The sequence below is a fragment of the Herpailurus yagouaroundi genome, unplaced genomic scaffold (assembly GCF_014898765.1).
Source record: "Herpailurus yagouaroundi ecotype Mexico unplaced genomic scaffold, PumYag 180, whole genome shotgun sequence".
NCBI classification, from domain to species: Eukaryota; Metazoa; Chordata; class Mammalia; order Carnivora; family Felidae; genus Herpailurus; species Herpailurus yagouaroundi.
Genome location: NW_024412411.1, coordinates 7,798,993 through 7,819,734, shown reverse-complemented (window position 1 = coordinate 7,819,734; position 20,742 = coordinate 7,798,993). Strand labels below are relative to the sequence as shown.

General features: G+C 38.1%; 1 protein-coding gene across 4 annotated transcripts in view; it reads left to right on the top strand.

Moving 5' to 3' along the window:
- NARS2 (asparaginyl-tRNA synthetase 2, mitochondrial) overlaps window positions 1-20,742 on the top strand; it is a 132,839-nt gene that overhangs the window by 2,547 nt on the left and 109,550 nt on the right. For 3 of the 4 annotated variants that reach the window (XM_040489484.1, XM_040489483.1, XM_040489486.1), the window contains exons 2-5: window positions 909-1,018; window positions 1,768-1,888; window positions 4,060-4,200; window positions 10,628-10,708. In XM_040489484.1, the coding sequence (XP_040345418.1) occupies window positions 909-1,018; window positions 1,768-1,888; window positions 4,060-4,200; window positions 10,628-10,708 (453 nt within the window). The remainder of the gene's footprint in view (window positions 1-908; window positions 1,019-1,767; window positions 1,889-4,059; window positions 4,201-10,627; window positions 10,709-20,742) is intronic. The other variant, XM_040489485.1, reaches the window with a different exon arrangement.

Here is a 20,742-nt window from a genome sequence, read left to right as displayed (position 1 = left end):
TAGAATCCTCTCGCTTTTCCCAAGCATGTCTGATAATCAAACACAATCAGTTGTTCACAGTTTTTCAGTGTCTGCTAGAAGAATATTGTCTCTTCTGTGCTAGTTAAATTTAAGTTGGATGTGATCTGTGAGAGCTGTTTTTAGTGTTACTGGTTTTAGTGTTACTACTAGAAGACCTCATTTGTACTCACCTGTCATTTAAATTCACAGTGTCTTTGAAAGCTTATGTACTAAATATATGCCACAGTGAAAAGCTTTTTGAGAAGTCTGTGTGATATTTTGTAAAAGGAAAAATCCAATGAAGATGTTTCTGTTCTATAACTACATAATTTCCCTCCTGGGAGTTTAATATAAAAGGAGACAGGGGCCCAAATAATGTGCCATATTATTATCACCTGGAATGAATACCTGGAATAGTCAATATTGGGGAAATTGATTATATGAATTAGGCTCATCGGCCTAATGGAACGTTAGGCATGTATTCAGAATGATGAGGTTTTTTTGTTTTTTTGTTTTTTAAATTAAGTTTATTTATTTATTTTGAGAGAGAGACAGAATAAGCAGGGGAGGGCAGGGAGAGAGAGTGTGAAGCCTGATGTGGGACTTGAACTCACGAACTGTGGTGATATGACCTGAGCCAAAACCAACCTGAACGCTCAACCAACTGAGCCACCCAGGTGCCCCTGAGAATGATGAGTTTTATATTAACAAAACAAAAAGGTGGAATGCCAAAGCTGTATCTCCCTGAGATAAGAATCCTATTGAATTATATATGCTAAAAGCAATTGATTTGTTAAGGCAGGACTGAGGACTTTTTTTTTTCCATTTAGTCTTGTGTGTGCATGTGTAATGAAAATGTAAAATATTTACATGTTTTAAACTCACATTTAGAAATTTTTCTTCATTAGGGTTGGATTCGTTCAGTCCGATCCCAGAAGGAAGTGTTATTCCTGCATATAAATGATGGATCATCTTTGGAAAGCCTTCAAGTTGTAGCTGATTCAAGCTTTGACAGTAGGTGAGTTTTTTATTTTTTTAACAAAAGAATCTTTTTTTCATCTCCTTTGCTCCCCTTTTCCCTAATCCAATGTTCACATATTTTTTTTAATGTTTATTTTTGAGAGAGAGAGGGAGACAAAGGGTCTGAAGTGGACTCTACACCGACAGCAGCACGCCTGATGTGGGGCTTGAACTCACGAACCATGAGATCATGACCTGAGCCAAAGTTGGATGCTCAACCAACTGAGTCCCTTAGGCACCCCAGAGTGATCTTTCTAAACAAACCTGCTTTTCAAAGCTTTAAGGCTAAGTCCAAATACTTGGAATCAAGATCCTTCAAGCTCAGGCCTTTCTTTTTTATTTTTTTAAAGCTTGTGTTTTTATTTTGAGAGAAAGACAGTGTAAGTGGGGGAGGGACAGAGAAAGGGAGAGAGAGATAATCCCAAGCAGGCTTTGTGGTATTAGCATGGAGCCCGACGCTGGGCTCAATCCCACAAGCGAGAACATGACCTAAGCTGAAATCAAGAGTCAGATGCTGAACTAACTGACTGAGCCACCCAGGCGCTCCCAGACCTTTCTTTTTTTTAACATCTTCACATAATTATATCCCCTACTTATCCTTTGCTTCAGTCTCTCTTAATTATTTGCTGCCCATTTAAGGGTGAAACCTCTATCATTAAATACTGTAATGTTCTGATAGCAAGTTTTGTATTAAAATGAACGTTCTGTATAATGATATCTTGTTTATGCTGTTTTTTGTTACTATAGAGAACTGGCTTTTGGGAGTTCTGTGGAAGTTCAAGGGCAGCTGGTGAAAAGTCCATCCAAAAAGCAGAATGTGGAACTGAAGGCAGAAAAAATAGAAATTGTTGGAAATTGTGATGCCAAGGTATGCTTCGTGATACTTTTATGGAGACTATTTAGGCTTAATTTAAAACAGCAATCTGTTTTAAGTGTGATTATTGGGAAGGTGGCACTTAGAACATGTTTCAGTTGTGACTTCCCAGATAATTGAAACAGGCTGTGGAGCCTGAGGAATGTAGAGAACATAGCAAACAGTATGTAAATGGCTGAATTTTATGACTGAAAGCAAAGTATTAATCTATACATCTCTTTGGACACCTCTCATAATTGAAACTTGCCACATTTAGAAGCATGCCCAGTTAACTTCAGTGACAGAGACATGCTGAGGAGAACGTGTTCTAAGGAAAGCCCTGCCTAGAAATGACTTTTACAGGATCTAGAACTGTGTTGTCCCAATGTAGTAGCCACTAGCCACCTGCAGTTGTTTAGTATTAATTTAATATTAAATCAAGTAATAAAATCAGTTCCTCAGTGACATTAGATACATTTCACATGCAGCTGCTGGCTACCATATTGGATAGTGTGGGTACAGAACTTATCACAGAAAATTCTGTCAGACAGTACTTACCATGCTTGGGCTGAAGAAAGATAAGAAATCCTACATTAAGACATGTTTGCTCAGCCCAAGCATGATAAGTACTGTCCCAACAGAATTTTTTCTGTTTTTGCAAGACTCCTTGTTAGTAGCTTTTATTCATCACCTGATAAAGAGGTTAGAGAGAATAAAATTATAGGTTGGCAATCCATCTTCTGAAATTGGAGAAAATGAGGCCCAGGCGGGAGACATGGCTTGCCCAAGGTGATACTGCTGACTAGTGCCACAGCTGGAATTTGTGTACTAGCCATTTGACTCCTCTGTAGTTTTGCTATACTTGTCTTCCAAGTATTTGATGAACAAAACCCAAGGAAATATAGGGAAATTGCATCATTTTAATTCGTTTTTATTTTTTTTTTTGGATAATTGGAGGAAAATAAATATAAGGAAATAAGAAAATGGGCACCTTTTTGCAAAATGTCCTTCTGAATAGTTTTCCAAGAAATTCTAATAATACTAATAAATACTAATTGACATGTAAAATCAGGAATCAGGTTTTAAGGTTTCTGAAAAGTAGACTGTGAAAAATAATTTGGAATTCAGAGAGGAATGGAGATGGTAACCATTTTTGTTTTTGCTTTTTTTAGAGGGGTGTATGATTATTAAAATGCGTCATGTGTGTTACTCTTTTTAAGCCGTTCTCTCTTGGCTTCTGTGGTTGTCACTCACCTTCTCTTCCCCTTAATTTCAGTGTCATTTTGTAAGTATTCAGACATTAGGGAATTCTGGTCCCTAGGCAGTCCCCAGACACCTATTAATGTGGTCATATTTTGACTTCAGTAGGTATGGTGCTTATTTCTATTATGAATTAAATTAGCATGTACACTAAAAGAAGTAGATAAGACTATATGTAATAAGCTACCAGTTTGGCTTTTTTATTTAAAATAGTTTCTCTGCTATCTTTTTTATTGAAACTTTGGTTTTGTTCTTTAGAACAAGTTTAGAACAGTTTGTTTTTATCTTCTAAATCTTGTAACATGAATGTTCACAGGGTGGAATATTTCTACATAGAGTCATAATTTGAAATTTTTGAAAAATACACTACTCTGCTAGTGACAGAAGGCTGTTGACCCTCCCTCATGTTCTTAGACTTGTTGATAAACAGTGAAAAACAGTGCCAATTGATTATAAATGATTGTGGGCTTTCAAGACATTTGGGTGATTTTAAAATTGAATGCCAGCTGTGTGTACACAGCTGTAGAAAACAATCTTTAATATCTACAATATTCTGAACTCCTATGTGCCAAACAGTGGACTGTTTTTGCATAATTATATCCTAATCTCTCTATTTGTAAGTGGTGACCAATACAAGCTAATGGATAGAAATTTGATAAATAACAGATTAGACTCAGCAATACTAATTTTGCCCAAGGTTCCATGCCTAATAAGTAGTAGAGCTGGATTCAAAACCACATCTCTGATTCCTACCTCACCATTCAATTAACTTGTAGTTAATTGGACCATGTTCACTTATATTAAGAAATAGAGAAAGAAAGCTTTTAATTTTGTTACAAAGCATTACTATTTAACAAATATTCTGGAAACTGATTTTATAGAACATATGTCTTAGCTTTCAATTTGTTTTTTCCATTTATTGGCAGGCTTTTCCTCTTAAATATAAAGAGAGGCATCCTCTGGAGTATCTGAGACAGTATCCCCACCTCAGGTGCAGGACTAATGCTCTGGGTTCCATACTGAGGATTCGCAGTGAAGCCACAGCTGCTATTCATTCTTTCTTTAAGGTGAGGTGCTTGGTGTGCTTCTAGCTACTCTTTTTCTTTTTTCTTCCTAGCTGTTCTTTCTTGTGGAGAAATTGAATGATTGTAACCCTGGAGTGTTATCCTGAACGTTTTGTTAGTTACAGTGTTTATTCCAAGCACCCTTTACTTGTGTGGTACTTTTTTTCTTTGATTTAAAAATTTCTCGGGGCGCCTGGGTGGCTCAGTCGGTTGAGCGTCCGACCGGCTCAGGTCACGATCTCACGGTCCGTGAGTTTGAGCCCCGCGTCAGGCTCTGGGCTGACGGCTCAGAGCCTGGAGCCTGCTTCCGATTCTGTGTCTCCCTCTCTCTCTGCCCCTCCCCGTTCATGCTCTGTCTCTCACTGTCCCAAAAATAAATAAACGTTAAAAAAATTTTTTTTAAATTTCTCTTTATCACTGGTTTTAAGCAGTTAGATTATGATGTGCCGGCGCAGTTTTCTTTGTTCCTTGTGTTTAGACCTTGTTGAATTTCTTGGATCTATGGGTTTTCATTTTCATTAAGTTTTTCATCCATTATTTCTTCAAATATTTTTTATGTTACTTCCTGCCTTTGGAGACTTCTGTTGTCCATATATTAGGCCACTTGATACTTCCATAGCTCAGTGACGTTCTTTTCTTTTTTTTTTAATTTCTTTTTCCCTTTTTTTTTTTTTTTTTTTGGAAGGTAGTTTCTGCCCTTTTAGCTTCCTGATCTTTCCTTTTACAATGACTAATTTGTTGTTACTCCAATCCAGTGCATTTTTCATCTCACATTGTAGGTTTCGTATCTCTATGTTTGATTTGGGCCTTTTGGAAAAAATATATTGCATGTCTCTGTTTAACTTTTAAAATATATGCAGGGCAGGGGCGCCTGGGTGGCTCAGTCGGTTGAGTGTCCGACTTTGGCTCAGGTCATGATCTCACAGTGTGGGTTCGAGCCCTGTGTCGGGCTCTGTGCTGATAGCTCAGAGCCGGGACCCTGCTTTGGATTCTGTGTCTCCCTCTCTCTCCGCTCCTCCCCCACTCATGCTCTGTCTCTTTGTCTCTCAAAAATAAACATTAAAAAAAATTAAAAAAAAAACATACAGGGCAGTTTTATGCATTTTTTAAACATATATTTTTATTTTACATTTACTTTCTTCTTTTAATTTATTTTTTATTTTTTGAGACAGAGAGAGAGAGAGAGCACGGGCAGGGGAGAGGGGCAGAGGGAGAGAGAAAGAGAATCTTAAGCAGGCTTCACACTCAGCACCGAGCCCAACACAGGGCTCTATCCCATGATCCTGGGATCATGACCTGAGCTGAAGTCAAGAATCAGATGCTCAACTGACTGAGCCACCTAGGTGCCCCCACAATACGGTTTTAATTAAAAATATTTATGTTTTTAGTAGCTATTTGATATCTATTTTATGTCCTAATTCTATCATGTCTGTCAGTTATGAGTCAGCTTTGATTGATTCATTAGTCTCTTCATTACAGTTTATGATTTCTTGCCTCTTGGCATACCTGCTAATCTTTGGTTAGATGCCAGACATTGTGAATTTTACCATGTTGGATATTTATAAAGCTTCTTAAATTTTGTTCTGGTGTGTGGTTAAGCTACTTGAAAACTGTTTGATCCTATTGGGTCTTTTATGATTTGGTAAATGGGTCTGGAACAGTGCTCAGTCTAGGGCTAATTAACCAGCCACATGTGAGCACCAGGCACTGTTTCCTCTAATCTTTCTGGATGGTTCTTTCCTTGGCCTTTGACAGTTTCCCCACATGGATGTGTCCGTCATCCCTCTACCTGACACTCTAGAGTGACCCTCTGTACATCCTTGGAGTTCTCTGTGCTGCTCTCTCCTCTCTGATACTCTGTCCTATGAATTCTAGCCACTTTTGTCCCTTCACACTCTCAGCTCTGTCTCCTCAACTCAGGAGGTCTCCTGGGCTCCACTTTATTTCTCCCCCTCTTCCTACTATGGCCTGGATAATCTCAAGGTGGTAAGCAGGGCTACTGATAGGATTTGCTAAGTTTGTTTCATATCTCAGGGATCACTCTCTTTTGTTGTCAGAATCCATCATCTTAAAAACCAGCCTTTCATGTGGTTTGCTTGTGGGGGCTTTATTTTTGTTTTTGGTGGGTTTTTTTGGTTGTTTCAAGGGGGAGGGTAAATCTGGTCCCTGTTTCTCCATCTTGGTCATAGGCATATTTTATACATAGTAAGCACTGATTTGAAAGTTATTGGTATTTTTTTCTTTATATATATATTTTTTAATGTTTTTATTTATTTTTGAGAGAGAGACAGACTGAGTGCAAGCAGGGGGGGTACAGAGAGAGAGAGGGAGACACCAAATCTGAAGCAGGCTTCAGGCTCTGAGCTGTTGGTACAGAACCGACGTGGGACTCGAACTCGTAAAGCACAAGATCATGACCTGAGCCGACGTCGGACGCTTAACTGACCGAGCCACCCAGGTGCCCTAAGAGTTATTGGTATTAATCAAGTAGATTGATGTACAACTAAAGGTATTTTGTCGTTTTTAGCTTTGCTTGTCAGCCATTTCCCCCTACCCAGGAAAGCCACAGTGGAATATAGTTGGTAAGTTGATGAGGTGAAGGGATCCTCGCCACATGTGGATGAGAGGACCCCAAAGGCAAGGAATGGCCTGGCACATGAGGTTCAGTGTTATTCTGAGTGGTTCTGGAGCTCTTCCTATGCCACTTCTCCAGATCCAGTTCATCTGCAGAGATTGTCTAACATCATACCCCTTCTTTGGACTGCATCCAAATTCATGCAGGGCCAGCCCAACCGTAGTTTACCATGAGAGTTCTTGCTCTTTGAAAAGTTCCTTTAGAGTGAATTTCTGGTGAAACAGCTAAAGAGCATCATGGCTTTAAAGCATATAGTTTTGAATAAACAAAGAAAAATAATCACATTATACTATATCATCCCATTATAGTTTGAAAGGGTGCATTTCCATATGCTCCATAAACTTTCTGTGCAACTTCCATATGGCTTTTTAGTCGTGCTTGAACCACACAAACAAAATTTGTTCAGATCTAAAAATGTTTTTTTTTTCCCCATATGGCTTTAAACAGTGGATAAAGCCACCCTGCTTCAATACTGAAGATTTTGTAGATTTCTGGCCACTAGGTGGTGGTATTGGCAGTCCACTGACTAGTGAGCTTTACCTACTTTCTGTATATACTTCCTACTTGAGGCTTCTATAAATATGTAAACAACTTAAAAATCAACTGGGAAATTTTGAAATAAAAAAAACAAAGTAACATTTTAACTGGTTGAAAATAATGAATTTTAGCACTATTGGTTATAGTTATAAAGGTAGGTAATTTTGAGTGTTATAAATTCACTTTTTAATTATGAAGCCTTGGAAAATATAATTCTGATAATTCTATAATGTTACCCACTTGTATGTGGAACAGTTGGGATTGGATTGAAATCACAGAGTACTAAGGCACATTAAATAATACTTACATGTTATTTAGTACTTTGGACTATAATTCACTACTTTAGGCATCCTAAAAGATGTTGAGACTTAAAACTCTATGTTTTAGTTTCTAAGTAAAAATTTCATAACTTAAAGTATCTTAACTTAAGAGGGACGATTTTAGTTTCTGTTTTTTCCTAATATTTTTAGATTAGAAAGTTAATTTTTTTTTTTAAGTTTATTTATTTTGAGAACACACGTGCGTGGGAGAGGAGCAGAGAGGGAGAGAGAGAGAGAGAGAATCCCAAGCAGTCTCCATGCTGTCAGTGCAGAGCTGGATGCAGGGCTTGAACTCACCAACCACGAGATCATGACCTGAGCTGAAACCAAGAGTCAGGAGCTTAACTGACTGAACCACCCAGGCACCCTAGAAATTCAGTTGTTGGTTCAAGTGATCAAACGTGTTTTGTGTATGACTTGGTTTGTGCATAAAATTGACACATTTGCTATGCACCAAAACTTGGGTATGGAGAAACCTCAAGGAATGAGTTATTTAGAAGAGCTAAGTTTCTCAAATAACAGGATTATCTCTTTAGGTACTACCTTTTTTTTCCAATTTCCAGTGGAGGTTATCCTAAAGTGTGTTACATATTTCCTTGCTTCCTAAATTGAGCCATTAAAGAGTTTGTCCTTTCTTGATGAGTCAAGGTTCTTCCTTTGAGTATCAGATTTTTCCCTCCTCTAGACGGATATGCCTTAAAAGCCTGCCAGGGTGTATTCTTTGCCCCTCTGTTGAATGACCCCAGACTACTGTGTCTTCGAGTTCTTGTGACTGCTTTTTATGGAAGTTTTTTTTTTTGTCTTCTTGCTGTCATTTTTGGTTGCCAGTGGCTGACAGTTTTTGTCATTTTTTGTTGTTGATTGTAATTAAATAATGATACTTTGTGTGAATGTGAAAGATAAATACAGTCTGTGAGTGTTGGATATGCAAGGGCCTTAGTATGTGAATTTTGTAATTTTTAGATACTCAGTGCCATATAAAATATCTGGTTCTAGAATGTGTATCTGTCAAAAAATATTTAGATATTTAGAGGTGGTGTGTGGAATCAGAAAAATTGGGTAAGTGCGTGCTTTTATTTTTGGCCCCTTCTCTGGCCTTCCTATCTCTAGTTAGGAACCCCCTTGTGCAGGATGGGATAAATACTTGACAACTGTTACCCTGGTGGAGGCAGACAGTATTCCTCTGACTCCTTATTATTTTTCTTCCTTTTTATTTTTCTACTTCCCTATCTACTTTCTCTGTTTTGGATTTTGTTCTCAGTGCTTTGTTATTTTTCCTTTGGCCTCTCTTCATAGCTTTTGGTGGTAATGTTATACACTTTGATATAAGCCTTCTAGCAGTATTAGACTTAAAAAGCTGGTGACACCTTTTGAAAGGTTTAGTGTTAATTGAGTATTAAGAATAATTCCCACAACTTGAGTGATTAAAAAAAAAAAACCCATATGGTTATTTTCATAAGATTTGCAGTTTTGTTTCTTGTGGCAATTGACCAGTTCTAACTTTGGCAATTACATTTAGCCGTTAAATTTTCTCCTCCCTCCCCCCTCCCTCTCACCACCCTCGTTTCCTTTGGATTTTTCACTTCCTTTCTTTGTTTACTGCACTCCTGCTCATAGTTGCCTGCATTCATGTGGAATAAATGATTCATGTCCATAATTCTTGGTTCCTAGGAGATAAAAATTTTATGCAGTAATGTTATTGATTATATTTCATTCATTGTCTATAATGTGCTTTGTGTGGCACCTCTAGGCACATGGCTCCCAGTTTAAGTACCTATTTGAATATTTTCTGAGACTCCTAATTTATAGTGTGAATATTTATTTAATCATTCTACATCCTAGACAAGTTAACTGGGCACTTTGTATCATAGCAAGGATACTTGAATTCAACCTTTTTTAGGAAGGAAGGGGCAAATTTGGGAGGCCCCTAGTGTGATGCACTAGAGACATTTTACATTACACCAGTGATACACAGAATTTGGCAGAGATTAAATGTGTATGTATGAATTTATTGTATTGATTTCAAGACCCAAATTTTTGTGTGAAACACGTACTATTCTGCCTCTGCAGCATATGTTCACTTGTGCTACCTCCACGCCCACCTGCAACATTTACACGGAATGTAACCTTTTGCCTACATCCATAGTCAAAATGAAAGAAGCATAACCTTGAAGTTGCTGGGTTATTTCAATCCAACTAGCAAACAGCTTTTGTGGTTCACTAATGGAAATAGTTCAGACGTTGGAGCGGAAGAATTGCAATTGGCGCCTCAGTAATGGATGGATTTGCTGCTCAGAATCTTTGAGGGAAAGGAAGTGCAATGCCTGTGCCATGTGTAGTGTGCTGTGCCATCAATTTAATGACAGACTTCCTAAAAATCATTTCTGCCTTTTTTGCCATATATTTCTCCAATCCCTATTTGTCAACTTTAATTTTTCTCCTTTTTGGTGGTTTGTGACAATTAGAGGTCTCATTCCAAAATAGCTGCACTTCGTATTGATCATTTGTAGTCCCTTAGCAATACAGGCAGCAATATTATGCATTAGCCTTAAGTGTGTGTGTGTATGTTAAATCACTACTAGTGTGCTAGAGAAGTGGGAAGAAAAAACAGCACCAGAGAGACCCTGCAGGCCTAGGTTCTACTCCTGGCTCTCTCTGCCACTGACTAGATATGTGAATTTTTCATTAAATCTCTCTGGGCCTCAGTTTCTGATGCTGTTTTGAAGTGATACTGGATTAGGTAATGTCTAAGTCAGTTTTTGATTTAAAATTCTTTGTGCTGCTGTGTACAGTGGAACCCTCAGCTTGATATCTCAATAGTTACATTTGGGGGGTTAGGGATTTGATATGGCAATCTCTTAGTGCTCTTTTAATAGTATAATAGAGTTGTTTCATGTACACATGTACTGAAAAAAAAGTGGGTTTTCTTTTTTTCCAGGACAGTGGCTTTGTCCATATTCATACTCCAATAATCACATCCAATGACTGTGAAGGGGCTGGAGAACTGTTCCAAGTTGAAGTAAGTTGTGCTTCTCATCTTGAAGGATAGGTTGCTCTTCAATATTGTTCTTTTGAGGGTTTGCTTTAAATTTAATAAGAGTTGTATGGATAGACCATGACTAGAACCTGAAATGTTGTCAGTAGTAATCCTTAAAAAACATACATAGAAAATTCAAACCTCTCTGATTTCCTGTCCTACTGGCTATCTTACTTGCATTGTGACTCAAAGGAATGGATCTTTAATTTAGTACATCATTTGCTTTCCGTCTACAACTATGAACTGGTGAACTAGAAAACCCTGAAGAGATTAATAAAGATTTTAAGATCCCTTTTGTGCATGTTAAGCCCTAGTTAATATTTTTGGATATGAGTCATATTTTAAAAGATAAAATAAGAAAGTATACATGTGGATATTTTCTTCTCCAAAGTCTTTTAAAAACATGTTTTCATGAGAAATGTATACCTCACGTATGCTTCATTAAGCCTCTGATTTTTTTTTTTTATTATCTTTTAGAGTTTATTCATTTATTTTGAGAGATAGAGAAAGCACGAATGGGGGGGGCGGGGCAAAAAGGGGGAATCCCAAACAGGCTCTGCACTGTCAGCACAGAACCAGACGCAGGACTCAAACCCACGAAGTGGGAGATCATGACCTGAGCTGAAGTTGAACGCTTAACTAATAACTAAGCCACCCAGGTACCCCATGAATGCTCCAATTTTAATTCTTTGTTCAGCAGTAATTTTTTGAGCTCCTGGTATATGCCAGGCATTGTCAGCTTGCCCTTGTTGCACATTATTTGAAAGTTACCAGTTGTTTTGTTTTTTTTTTACTTGCAGGCAGTTGAAAGTCATTCATTTACCAATTTCACAGCCTGTTTAAAATCATTGGCCAGTAATACAATAATACACAAAGAGAAATTATGTTGATAAGTGGTGCTTTTTGTATTTCTTTCATTTATTCAGTGATTTCTTTATCTCTAAGAAGCCAGAATTCTTATTTATACATCTGGGTGATTCCATTAAATGGCAAGACCTGTATATAATTGTTCTGCTCTAGTTCTGAACATCCTGACTCTTGATAATGGTGCTTTCTCTTATTATTGAACAAAGTATTCACTGGGAGAAGTTGTCCTGATGTGTTGAAGGCATTATTCAAAATGATAATCAAATGCTGTCTGTATTCATACGTAGTTTGAAGAAATCTTGATAGTTTTTGCAAAAACACAAAAGTTCTTCATTGAACATTTAAACTGGTAGTGTTAGCATCTATAAATATGAGTTCAAAAAAGGTAGCAAATGATAAAAGAACAATACCTACATTATGAAAAACATTCTCTTTAAGAATTTATGTTGTGTATTTTCTCTGCACCTTAATAGTCTTCTGAATACTGAAGTGAAGAAGAGTTACCCACCTTAACTACATGTCATAGTCCCTTATTCTAAGCAACCGAATATTAAAAACCAAATGACAGGGAAAGAAAGGTATAATTTAAAGGAGTCTTTACAAATAAGAAGGTAATTATTAAAGAGACCCAAATTAAACAAGTAAAAAAAATCTGTAATAAACTGAAATAATGATACATTTGAAGATAACTGCTTTGCTACCAGGGAAATCCCATAAGCAAGTCTGAATGATTATAGTCTGTGTGTTTTGGCTTTTAAACAATATAAGGCAAGCTACCAGATAAGTATAAATACAGGAGAAGGGAAAGATAGATATTTCTGAAGCTAAACAAATGAGAAGTGTTCAGTGTTTGTGTCATTTCAGGGCCAGGTTAAAGAATTTCATATAGTGGAATTAGACTTGCCTATACAGGATACCAGAAAGAAATGCTCTGAAATTTTGTAGGCTCCTGCAGTCAGGCTTTAGATCAGGTTTCAGCAATTGGTGGCTTCTCTGCTATGACCCGCTGTCTTTGTTGCTTTTAGAAGTTTGGTGTTTAAGACTTGTCTTCTGCCCCTGCTACCCCTCTGTCCTTTGAAAGCAGTGCTCCTTCTTATTCCCGCCTCAGACACCTCTGTTCAGTACTAATTCCAAGGGTCATTGTGTTAATTTCTTCCGACTGCATGTAAAGGCACTGGGGTTTGAATCTTGGCACCCCACTGTTAGGAGGAAGTAGAGTTGCATATTTAAATTCTTCCTTCTCTTTATAGTGCTCTTTTTTACTGTGACAACAATGAAGTGTTAGTAACTATTTAAAGTTAAGCATGCCTAGTCCACACCCAAGTTTGAGGACAATAGTAAATGGCCACCTTGAAATGCACTATAGGAACGCATGCTTCTCTAATACACTCTTGAGAAGTGATAGCATGTCCCAGCATTTTAGTTCCTTTTTCTTCACTTCTGTTTCCTGCTTTAAGACTTTGGATATTTGTTAAGGTTTTGGTACTACTGAACACATGGAGGAAGTTGCATTCAAGGCATGTGTATGTTATTCAGCAGACATTTGTACCACCTGTGTTCAAGATGCTAGCTCGTCCCTGAGAAGGTAAAAGAGATTAAAGCCAGGAATTAGAGATTATGACAAAAATTAGCTGTTCATTCTCTAAGATGAAACTGCTTTATGTATGTATTTGAGGTTACAGTGTTACCAATTACAAGTGGCATGGAATCTAGAGGAAAATTAGGTCCATGAGGATTGACTTGGTCAGGAAAATCTTCAAAATGAATTTGTGACTTGAGTGTAACCTAGGGAGAATATTCCTCATAGGGGAACACTGTGAGCAGAGTCAAGTAATTGAGTGTGGGGTTTTCCTTGGACTCTGGGTGGACAAATTAGAAGGTTCATATTGGTAAATGATAGAAAATAGACTTGGATAGCTATAGGAATGAAAAGATGGAGCAGATTTTTAAAAGAACTTTATTGAGATATAGTTTACATACCATAAAATTTACCCACTTAAAACATACAGTTCCATGGTTTTTAGTATATTCACCAGATTGTGCAGCCATCAGTTACTACAATCTAATTTTAGGCCTTTTCATCACCCCAAAGTGAAACCTGGTACCCATTAGCAGTCCCTTCGCATTCCCACCCCCAGCTTTAGGGAACAACTAAACTGCTCTCTATAGATTTGTCTTTTGGGGAACATTTCATGTAAATGGAATCATATAACATTTCTGGCTTTTTTTTCACTTAGCATGAAGTTTTTGAAGTTCATTCATGCTGTAGCATTTATCGGTACTTCATTCCCTTTCACATTCAACTAGTATACTGTTGTGTAGATGTACAACATTATGTTTATCCATTTGGCAGTTGTTTGGTATTTGGGTTGTTTCTACCTTCTGGCTGTTATGAATAATGCTACTATGAACATTTGTGAAAACATTTCGATGAACATATGATTTCATGTCTCTTGGGTGGAATTGCTGAGTCATATGGTAACCCTGTGTTTAATATTTTGAGAAGCTGCCAAACCATTTTCCAAAGTGACTGCACCATCGTACGTTACGACCCACAGTGCATGGGGTTCCAGTTTCTCCACATCTTTGCCAACCCTTATTATTGCCCTTCTGTTTTTGTTTTTTTGTTTCTTAAACATAGCCATACCCAGAGGGTATGAAGTTGTATTTCATTGTTTGCTTTTTGCTTTTGACCATTTGCAATTTATATGTAAATGTGTAATTCACATTTAAGTTTTTATTTATTTTTTTTAAATTTTTTTGTCAACGTTTATTTATTTTTGGGACAGAGAGAGACAGAGCATGAACGGGCGAGGGGCAGAGAGAGAGGGAGACACAGAATCGGAAACAGGTTCCAGGCTCTGAGCCATCAGCCCAGAGCCCGACGCGGGGCTCGAACTCACGGACTGCGAGATTGTGACCTGGCTGAAGTCGGACGCTTAACCAACTGCGCCACCCAGGCGCCCGCACATTTAAGTTTTTAAAATTACAATTCTGTTATGCCAAAGCGTGATAGATAAATGGTTCACACATTGTGAAATTAAATTAGGCTGAGAAAATCTAAAAGTAATACTTCATATAATAGGAATATTATTCAAGCCTAGAAATTACACATTTAAATACTTTTTAAAGCTAAGAATGAACTGAAAGTGTAAGCCTATTAAGTGAAACCTAAGAAGATGTGTAATTTCATAGCTGAATCTCATACTGTGGGGAGTCTCATACTAAGATTTTCATGCTGCATCTTACAGTGTATATTGAAGTTTGGCATTAGATTGGTTTGCTTTTGTGTTTGTGTGGTAATACATGTAACATAAAATTTACCATTTTAACCATTTTTAAGTGTACAATTCAATACCATTAGTTCTGTTTACAGTGCTATACAACCGTTACTACTATCTATTTCTTAAAACTTCTTCATCACTCCGACAGAAGCTCTATAGCAGAAGCTCTTGATTCCCCTCTCCCCCTAGTAACTGTTATGCCCAGAATTCGTGATCCCCAAAGACCACTAGGGAGCCGAGTCCGATGCAAAAGCAAAGAGCCTTTATTCGAGCTAGCTCGAGCTCAATCCCCTACCTGCACCGACTCAGCGGTGAGATACCAGGGAAAGAGAGCGAGTTTCAAAAGGACAAAGGTTTTATTGGGGCCTGGGGGCAGTTGGTGAAGTAATGGCTATGGCCGCAGCCGATTGGCTGGGGAAGGGTCCTGGGGAAGGGTCTGAGTCCTGTTAGGCAGGTGAAGGGGGGTTACTCAAGGGGAGGAGGTGTGGTCAAGGTGAAGGACACAGAACAAGATGGAGTCGGCTGGCGTAGGCCCGCCCTTTCAGTAACCTCTAATCTCCTTTTTCGCTCTATGGATTTTTTGTTCTGGAATTTCGTACAAATGGAATCATACAATATGTGCCCTTTTGTGTCTGGCTTCTGTTGTAGCATGTATCTGAATTTCATTTCTTTTTATTACTAAGTCATATTATACTGTGTGGATATACCATATTTTGTTCAACCACTTATTCACTGGTAGACGTTAGGTTGTGTCTACCTTTGGATGTTATTGATAATGCTGCTCTGAATATTTGTGTACAAGTTTTTGTTTGAACACTTGTTTTCGGTTCTTCTGAGTATATACCAAGGAGTGGAACTGCTGGGTCATATGACTATTCTATGTTTAACTCTTTGAGAAACTGCCAAATTAATTTTCCACAGTGGCCGCACCATATTATATTCCCAGCAGCAGTGTGTGAGGGTTCCAGTTTCACTGCATCATCGCCAATGCTTGTAATTTTCAGTTTCTGATTATAGCCATTCTAATGGATGCAGTATATCTTTGTGGGTTTGATTTGCACTTCCTTAATGACAAAGAATGTTGAGCATCTTTTCATGTGCCTGTTGGTCATTTGTATATCTTTGGAGAAGTGTCTACTTAAGTCTTTTTTCAATTTTTTAATTAGCTTATTTGTCTTTTTGTTGTTGAGTATAGGAGTTCTTTTTCTATTCTACAAACAAGTCTATTCCCTCCATTTCTCCAGCAGTGTGAATGAAGCCTCTGATGTTGCCCCTGGGTGGCACAGCCTTGGTATGCCCATAATCTCCCAGAGATGGCATTGATTCTGGCTGGACTCTCTGGCCATCTCTTTCCCATAGCACACCCAGCTCTTAAACTCCACCAATTCCAGGTGATTGCACTATTGTTTTCAACAATATTCCGGAGCATAAATTGCTTCACAGACTGATCCAGTCAAATTCAGGCCCCTTTAAAGGTGTACTTCCAAAAGTCAGTGTTTGAATGTATCCTGAGCCCACAAAGTCTCCTCCCTGCGATCTCTCAGGTTTGCAGTTTAGTCTTTGTCTCCAGTGAATCTGTCCATAGCTAGCATTAGCCTTTTAGCACAAGCATTTTTTAAGAGTACACTTAGGTTTGAACTTCTCCATACTCTGTTGCAAATGAAGTTGGTTTCTTTAAAAAAGAATTGAAAGTGCTTTTATAGCCTGCTTCTATCCCTAGGCAAAATCCCTGAACCAGGCTGTGGTACTTACTGGAGGCAGGGACAATGGACACTTCTCTCTAAGTGACATGCCGATATAGCAACCGAGCTCCACGGAGTGGGTGGCAGCCCCACGTCTCCTCGGCTTGCCTCTCCAAGTGTGGAACCCACACCTTGTGAGGCTGGGCAAGAGAATCAGGGCCCAGTATTCTTAGTGCCTTGCCCAAGGCCGAGCCTCCTTCTGATCAGCAGGGACTGGGCAGAAGAAGGGAGACCCTACCTCTTGGCCACATTCACCCAGAACTTAGCTTCAGCAGTAGGTAGCTGAGGAGAAGGTGAGAAATGCTGGCATGCTGTCCCTCCTGCTAAGGTAGTCCTCCAGCTGGGAGCTGAGGTTTAAAAAAGCCTTCTTTCATTGGCTGTTTTATCTATCTGGAGTGGAGTTTCTGTCATGCTGAGCTGTGATGGGGAAGGGAGGGGGAGTGGGTTGTCATTCAAACACCACTTGTCCTCACCAAGTTTTGGTAGATTTTCTTGAATAGATGTTTCTTCATTTGCAATATGTCCTTAGGACCATTCCCAGAGACTTTGAATGGCTGAGGTGAGGGTAAGGTGTGTTTTTTATTTTTTATTTTATAGCTTTCATCAGTTTCACTGAGGAGTGGGTCTGCGCAACTACCCCTCTGTCATGCCAAAGGTGAGAGTTAAGAAGGAGGAAAAAAGACTTGTTACTTTGAACTACTTTTTACCACCACAATCCTCAGTTTTCTCACTTGTAAAATGTGATTGACACTATGCTTATAAGTTGTAAGGATTAAGTGACACATATGAAAACTTAAAACTGCTTTTCAAAAATAAAAGTTCATATGCAAACTTAATAAGATAATAATATGCAAAACTTAATAAACAAAACTTTCTCTTTTCCAAACTGTTGTGCATTCTAGAAATGGTAACCGTAAGTTACTGGACCTCAGAAATTTTACTTCTTTTATGTTTTTATGGCTAAGTCATTTATGACACACATCATTTTGGTTCTGCTTTATGTTTGCACTTTTTTAATACTCTTACCTGTTTCTTTTAAACCTTCAAGATGGTATGAGGGCTAACCCAGGTCCAACCTCTTTTCAGAACAACTTTTTCATCTAACATGAAGCTTTTCCTTCTTCCAAATCCTGTTGTACTTGTGTTCAGTTGCTGTATAGCCTATTTTGACATTCAGTTGTTCTTTACTGGGTTTTTTTTACATCTGTTTTGTTTCCTCTTGTAGATTGTAAACTTCTTATGGGGAAGAATTGTGTCCTCCACGCTACCTGACATTGGTGGGACATTTGGATACTTGGGATTTTTTTTTTTTTAGGTTTATTTATCTATTTTGAGAGAGAGAATTGGGGAGAATTGGGGAAGCAGAGAGAGAGAGAGAGAGAGAGAGAGAGAGAGAGAGAGAGAATTCAAGCCGGCTTCACACTGTCAGCGCAGAGCCCATCGTGAGGCTCAGACTTACCAATTGTGAGATCATGACCTGAGCGGAGATCAAGAGTTGGACGCTTAACCAACTGAGCCACCCAGGCACCCAGGATACTTGTTTTGATGAATATTTTCTGTGGGCGCTTTTAGCTTTGCAGAACTTTCAACTTTAAGATTAATCCTTTTCTTCTTTGTCGAGAATGTTCATTTCTGCTAGGGGCATCCAGTTTCTGCCATGTGAAAAATGCCTACAACACATATCTAGGAAAATAGATAAGAGTCATACATACTAGTGTTTGCCCCAGGCCCGGGGCCTACTGTTTTGTGTGCTTTGAATTTTTAATCATCTGCTTGTATTACTTAAAAACAACAACAACAAAAATATGTAAAAGTTACGTTGTTCACCAGTGACAAAGGGTGTGTAAAAAATTAGTTTCCCTTCCACTCCTGACTCTCAGCTACCCAGTTCTCCTTGCCCTAGGCAGTCACTGTTCTCGTTTTCTCTTGAGAGTTTGTACCAGCCTTTATTTCTGTCAGCAATATGCGTGGGTGCTATTTCTTATGAATCATCTGTCAGTGTATTACCAAATTTTTTTAACTTTTCTTTTCCAATTTTAACCAGATACATTACTTTTTCAATGAAACTAATTAAAGAGAAGAAAGAAAATATCACAGTAGATTAAGAGAAGCAAATCTGCTTTCTGGGGCATTGAGAAGAGCACTGACTTGATACTGTGTTTTTGCTGTTTCCACTGTGAAGTGAGGATTTTGTGAATCAACACATGGTTTAAAAAAAAGAAAAATCCCTCAGACTGTGAGCCCATACAGCCTGCTGCTACTAGGTCTCATTCGGAAGACTGAGCTATTTCTTCCATCCTACGGCATCCACCAAGTAGAGTACGTTCTTAAAATGATCTAATCTCATCAGCCACACAACTGGACTAAAATTGCACTATTTGATTCATCTTGTAAATATTTGTTAATCCTCCTTTCTTGTGAATACTGTGCTAGTTAGTGCTGTTTGACTTACAAAGTTATTTCCGTTTTGCTTCTCAGCAAATGAATTTGCAAGACATTTTTCAATGGGAAAAACAAAATCCAGAATAATAAATGCCACCAAAATAATGTGACTTTGAAAGCCAGACATATTAAAAGAAAATTGCAGATATCACAAGGATACATTTTAAGTCAAATCATTAAGAATATAAAAACACTGTGAAATCTGAATCCAGTTATGCTTGGGTTCATAATTTTAAAATAGTTTTACTTTGATTCAGATGCCAGTATTTTACCCTGATGATAGATCAAACAAACTAATAACATCTAATGTTTTGTACAGTATGTTAAGTCAACTAATACTTTTATAGTACTTGATTGTATATATGTTATTTCATTGGTGTTTTTTGTAATGTTAGACCACTAGACAGGCTTTCTAAAAGGACTAATCCCATTTTATTAGCTTTAAGTAATCCAGGCAGAAAAAGAAAGAGAAATAACATTTATTGAATACCAAGTATATTTCAGGCACCATGTCAAGTTCCTTTATATTATATCATCTTTTCAGCAACCTTTTGAAGTAGGAATTTGTTTGCCTTTGGGAGAACAAATACCGTGTGTTTCTTGTACATTATTGTATAATACCTGGTACATTCTCTGGCACGTGGTAGGTGCTCCATAAATATTTGTAGAGTAAGTTCTCTTTCTTTTTTACATGAGGAAACCAGGCTCAGATTTCAAAACAAAACAAAACAAAACAAAACAAAACAGCTTACCAAAGACCGCACAGTTAAGGGACAGAGTTGTAGTTTAAACAAGAACTGTTTGGCAGTCAAGTAAATGCTGTTTGTACACATCACATTGACTCCTGAAATTGGCTTTTGAGAAAGATACCAAAACTTTAAAGTTTTGAAGTTAAAGATTCTTCATGAGGTAGCAGACTACTGTTAAGGGCTGAGCACCACACTAAAATAAAGTATCCTTGCCTTTTCTTTTTGGCCATTCTTCCCAGACAGCCTTTTATTTTCCTTGGGGAAGGAGAATAACAACATTTACTGATAACCTATGGTTGACAAGAGCTTTAAGTACTGCTTGTTTTTGTATAAGTAACCTATGAGTAATTCTTAATTCATTTTATTAAATATCATGTAGATATCAAATAATGCAAGCTATGTAGGCAGTGTAAAGCATACACCTGTACCCGTTACTGAACTTAAGAAGTAGAACATTGTTAGTACCTTTGATCCCTCATTTTGTGCCTTTCCCATTCCATCTCCCTCCCTTTTCCTACTGTGCCAATTTTATGTTTGTTTTCCTGTGCTTTAAAAAAAAAAAAGTTTTAGGGGTGCCTGGGTGGTTTAGTCAGTTAAGTGTCGACTTCAGCTCAGGTGATGATCTCACAGTTTATGATCAAGCCCCATGTTGGGCTGGCTGCTGTCAGTGCAGAGCCCGCTTCGGATCCTGTTTTCCCCTTTTTCTGCCCCTCCCCCGCTCATGCTTGTGCTTGCTCTCTCTCTTTCTCAAAAATAAACAAACATTAAAATAGTTTTAGGGATGCCTGGCTAGCTGAGTCTTTTAAGTTCAGGTCATGTTCTCACAGTTAGTGAGATTGAGCCCTGCATTAGGCACTGATAACTGGAGCCTGCTTGGGATTCTCTCTCTCCCTCCCTCCCTCTCTCTCTCTCTCTCTCTCCCTCCCTCCCTC